Source organism: Manacus candei, unplaced genomic scaffold, assembly GCF_025592945.1.
Source record: "Manacus candei isolate 608988 ecotype Guabito, Panama unplaced genomic scaffold, ASM2559294v1 h1tg000051l, whole genome shotgun sequence".
NCBI lineage: Eukaryota > Metazoa > Chordata > Aves > Passeriformes > Pipridae > Manacus > Manacus candei.
In genome coordinates this window covers 261,803-266,892 of record NW_026138099.1, presented here as the reverse complement: position 1 = coordinate 266,892, position 5,090 = coordinate 261,803, and the positions used below count along the sequence as shown (strand labels likewise).

Here is a 5,090-nt window from a genome sequence, read left to right as displayed (position 1 = left end):
TTGTGAGTTTCCGTATTTTTGTCTAAATTGTATCAAAATTGCTCACTTTGCAAGTAGAGAGAACGGTTTTATTTTTTCCCCACATCCTGCAAACTAAAACAATCTTTACAGAAATCAAGGGCAGATGAAAACTATGCATTTAGCTCCTACTGCACTGAATTCAGTGATTTTTGTTTTACCAAAGTCAGTTTTCTCAGAGGTGTTTTGTCTGAAATGTAGAAGAAGCCTTTGAAGACAGTGAGAAACGGAGTGATTCCTAGTTGGAGTTTGTTCCTTTGTCTTTATTCTCACGGTACTGGAGACTCTGCCCAGCAAACACTGCCACAGTCACTAGCAATAGCACCAGATATTGAGGGGTATTTTTACTCTGCAATCTGCAACTTTGTTTCAATCATGCTACTTGCCTTGGAAAGGAGGGATTGCTACTTTGTTACATCACTCAGTTCTTAAATTACCTTTTTTCCCCACTTTGACTCTAGTGGGGCTGCTAGATCCTACTGTGTTCTGTAGTGATAGACAGAGATAGATACCAAAACAGGAGAGGCCCCAAACCTCCCCTTTCCTTCCTAGAATAGTTCTGCCTCCTGTGCTTTCAGAAATAACAGAGGTAAGCTGTTGTGTTGAGCAACCTCCTACTGCAAGAGGGGAAAAAATGTTCAGAAAGGTGACTTGTTCTTTGATAAACCCCCTACTAAAGGCCAAACCATACTTAGGCTATATAAGCAAATCCTTTGTTGGACAGGACAATTCTTATTTTGGTGTAAAATTACTTCCTCTGTAGGGCTGAGCTTTTAATTCCTTCTTGACCATGCAAGACCCTTTTCTGTGTTTGCTCTATCACCTAATTTTACTGTAGAGTAATATCACTGCAGCTGCATATCCTGAGCAGCAGCACTGCTGAGGCAGAGCTTGAAAAGAATGAGGAACCTCTGAAGTGGAACACCCACTTCTCTGCCAGCAATTTGCAGCTTCTTGAAATAAGCAGAAGAACTGCCCTGAAGACATGATTTTCCCAATTTCTCTGCTAAGGAGATTGCATATCACATTACTTGTTTGCTTATCATCATGGTTAATATACCTGAATACTTCTGTGTAGCTGCCAAAGGAATACAAAGCCTAAAATATGTAGATGTAAAATAGCACTGAGAATTCATCTGGCCATCACAAAAATTTTTCTTGTCGTTAAAATCTTGAACTACATGACAGTAGCTCAAGGACAGTTTTTGATATTTCTCCAAAGCAAGCAGCCAGTAAAGGGAGAACTACATCACGTATGGAACTAAGAAAAGAGTAACAATCATCTTTCCCATTTTCACTAAAATTAGAAGTGGATGAACTGTACAGAAGAAAGCAAATACTCACTAAACAAGATAATTTTGATTTTAAAATGCTTACTTAAAAGGGCTCAGGCTTAGTTAAAAAAAAAAAAAAATCAAGGATGTGTTAATTTAATGCCAAGATGATCACAGAAAAGAAGTAATATCACCCTAGTTATATTCCTGTAGCACTTGAAGCCATTGCAAATAAAATTGTAGTCCTTCATGCTTTTGAACATTGCTTTTATGCAGGTTTTCAGAGGTTTACAAGTGTGCCTTGTACAAAGATGGTCTTGTTTATGGAGGACAGTGTCCAGGTGGCTCAGAGAAACCCAAAGATATACAGAAATACAGCCAAAACAGTTTTAAAAAAGAACTCTCTGGCAATATACTAATTACTCTAAGTAGTTTTTCTTTGGGATTCTTAACTTGATAATGGTAAAGCTATTAATTCAACTTGAATACAGCGTTTCACTGTGTATTTTACACTCGTAGAACATATGCTCTTTAGCAATCAATATTAAATTCCTGATCAACTTAATCTGAGAGGCATAACTGTTTACAGATAAAGTCCTATGAAAATGCTGAGAAGATGGGTAAATAATTTTATCATCCAGAATATGGGTAAACATTTTGATGTTAAAACATGCCATTATTTGCAAAAAAAAAAAAAAAAAAAAAAACCAATAATCCAAGTTTCCCAATACCAGAACAGATGCTCATACCTCTTCTCTTCTGCTTACAAGCATTTGTTTTTCCCTGCTGTGTTGACTGTAGTGGCCTAGACCTGTCTGACTTAGATGGTGAAAAACTATTAGTAAAAGTGTTTCTGTGTTTGGGGTTAATAGGCAGCATTTGACTTAAGCTCTGACCTTCACTTGATGAGAACTAACACTTTTTTTATACACAAAAAAGCCAACCTTCCACTTGCATATTTAGGTATCTTAAGGTTTAAGAGTTGTAAAGTAGTACACTGAGGAATGACACATCACAAAAGGAGTTAGTTACAAAATGAAAGGGAAAGTAAAGACAAATTTATATTTTCTTAAATGGAATTGTTCGTTGGCAAGTTAGGCACAGCTGTCTGCTGTCTAAACAGAGGTTGGTTCATACTCACAAAGACTGCTCTAAACACAGATGTTAGTCTTGGGAACAGACACAAATACAAAAATGCTGCAAAACAGCTGGCTACAGACATGGAGGTTGGACTGCAATAAAGGGTGCCCTAGTAGTAAGTAGAGGATATTTCTAGGTTACTGCAAGTAAACTAGTTTCTAGTTTACATTGAACAAGTTACAGAAAAGACAAGACTACAGAAAATTAACAAGATGATAGATTGTGATAAACACAGGACTTTACAACGACTACAGCTTCACCTGTAGGAGTCACTGCCATATCTTCTAAATGCTTAGTCTGGTTTACCTCCTTCAAAAGTCCAGCAGAGAGGAATATTCACATTGAACAGCTGAGATGATTGCTGTTCTACAAAGCAAGTGTTTGCCTTCCTACATTTTAGCGCAAGATAGTGGTTGGGTGGACTAAAGGGTAGCACACCACTTCAGAGAGCTTCTGTCACAAAAAGTTTGTGAGTTTGAATTTTTATGCTAAACTTAGGCAAGTTAGTGGTAACTGAATCATACTGTATTACTGAACTTGTGAACAGGAGTCCAACAAAGCTTTCAGAAAAATCTTCCTGCCTAATCTCTTAAAAAGAAGGCACTATTTTCAGAATTGTTTTATTTTTTTTTAACCTTGAAGCTAAGAACTCACCCAGACAGTGTAAACTAGAAACTTAATTCAGAAGGCCCAGGTGAAATATATCATTCTGTTTTCTGAGTATATTTATGTTGCAGTAAAAAAGTGCCAGAATAGGCACAAGGGTAGATTGCAGCATGGACTGTTTTTCATCCTTCCCATGTTCAGTGGCTTAGCTCCTCTTAAGTTCTTAAAACTAGGCTGGGTATTTCTCTGTTGTGCATTGCTCAGGGGAGAGATCCATCCTTGGCCAAGGACTGTTGTTCATGTACCAACAATCCACATATATCATTACTGTAGTATGACTATAGCCAACTTCAAAGTTACTACATTTATTGCTTGCTGATTTCAGTTTTATAATCAGTAGGAATGAGAGTCAGTGCAGACGTCAACTGCTTTAACAAGCCTCCAGAGATTTCAGATTGCTTTTTTCCCCACTGAAACAGTACCAAAACTTCACAGGAAGATACTACTTCATTTGGGCCGTTATTCAAGCTTCAAGAAGGTAATCAAAACATTCTCAGATCACTTTGCTCTCATCATTGCTGCATATAGATGAAGAGGTGACTAAGTTGCATCATGAACCTCCTTTGTTCACAACTGTCCTCCTTCACCGTGGTCAGATAAGTGGTTCTTCATATCTTCAGGGTTTTGAACTAATGAGGATAAAAAAGGTAAAGAAATCTCTTAAACAGGCAGAAGTGATAGTTTTTCATAAAGAAAGTTCTTCTATGTAGAAAACTACAGGAGAAATTTTGTAAAGACTATTTAATACTGTATAGTAAAGTTACAGATACCACACCCTCATGCCCCCCATTAAAGAGTAGCTTCAGTGATGCTATACAGAAAATAAGTCACACTATCAACCTGAGGGGAAGCTCAAAGAGAAAACAGAAATTAGCTCGGTATATCTTACTACAGAATACCATGCAAAATACCATCTTAAAATTTTTCAGCACATGGTATTTGGCTTTAAATGTTTTTTTTTCTTTTTTTACCATTTTCAATCCCTGCAAGTGCTGCTTGCTTGTCTGTTTCTGATTCAGCTTCATTCTCATCTAAATTGTAATCAACATCCTTGTCCTGGTTCATTGCTTCATGTTCCTGTTTTTCTGAAAAGATTTAAAATGAAGTAGTTTTATGCTACACCATAGGGTCATTGCACAGAGAAACAGTGACTGTAATCATCATCCATGTAATTTACTTTGCTGCTGAATGAATTGCTGTTCAGAGTAAGTTTTCATATTATTTTTCCTTTTGAATGTTAAATTTCACAGCAACTTTTGCTGTAAATCTTGTCTAAAGAACCAGATAAAAGCCAGAATCTTTTGGTATTTGGAAAGTGCGATAAAATTCAGCCAACACTCAGATGGACAGAAAGAAAAAGCATTGAACAATTTCAGAATACATTAAGGGACAGCCTAAGGAAGAGCAAAAGCTGAAGCCAACGCTGAAAACTTGACTGTGATATTGCTTTTAAATGTATTGCCACTACCACCAAAACGTCTCAGCTTCTGCCCTTCTTGTTTTGTCCCGCAAGGGAAAAGCTGTGAATATAGCATAAAAAAGAGAGTAGTTTATGTGCTAACCTGACACAAAAGTACTTTCCTAGAAGAGATTTTCTTCACTCAGTCATTAACTCATCTCAAGCAACTTTTATTGACTATCTTAAGATTTCTTTAGATAGAGAGCTCAACAATAAATGGAAACATTATTTCTGACTGCCAAATGACTGTCCTTATTTTTCAAATAATCAGCCAGAAAAAAACATAACAGCAGAGAGGTATAAGTATATCCCACAAGAGGTATAAACATACTCCACTCAAGATAGATTAGAGCTTCTGGTTCAAAATATTCTTAAGCCCAGCCCTCCAGTTAGTAAGTGGCTTAGAAACAGGCTTGAAAATTTAAGCTTTAAGCCTTATGTTGTCCATATGCAGACCACCACATCAAATAGATTTTTATAGTTACAGACCTAAAGCTGTCTAACTTTCAGAAGCAGCTCTTCCTGAAAGACAG

At 36.8% G+C, this 5,090-nt stretch overlaps 1 protein-coding gene across 5 annotated transcripts in view; it reads right to left on the bottom strand.

Annotated features, from left to right (window-relative positions):
• Positions 1 to 266: 266 nt before the first annotated feature.
• Positions 267 to 5,090, bottom strand: part of GOLM1 (golgi membrane protein 1) — a 38,218-nt gene continuing 33,394 nt past the window's right edge. For 4 of the 5 annotated variants that reach the window (XM_051801452.1, XM_051801455.1, XM_051801451.1 and 1 more), the window contains 2 exons: positions 4,070 to 4,183; positions 267 to 3,727 (listed from right to left, as the gene is read on the bottom strand). In XM_051801452.1, coding sequence (XP_051657412.1) covers positions 3,666 to 3,727; positions 4,070 to 4,183 — 176 coding nt within the window. In that variant the 3' untranslated portion in view covers positions 267 to 3,665. The remainder of the gene's footprint in view (positions 3,728 to 4,069; positions 4,184 to 5,090) is intronic. The other variant, XM_051801453.1, reaches the window with a different exon arrangement.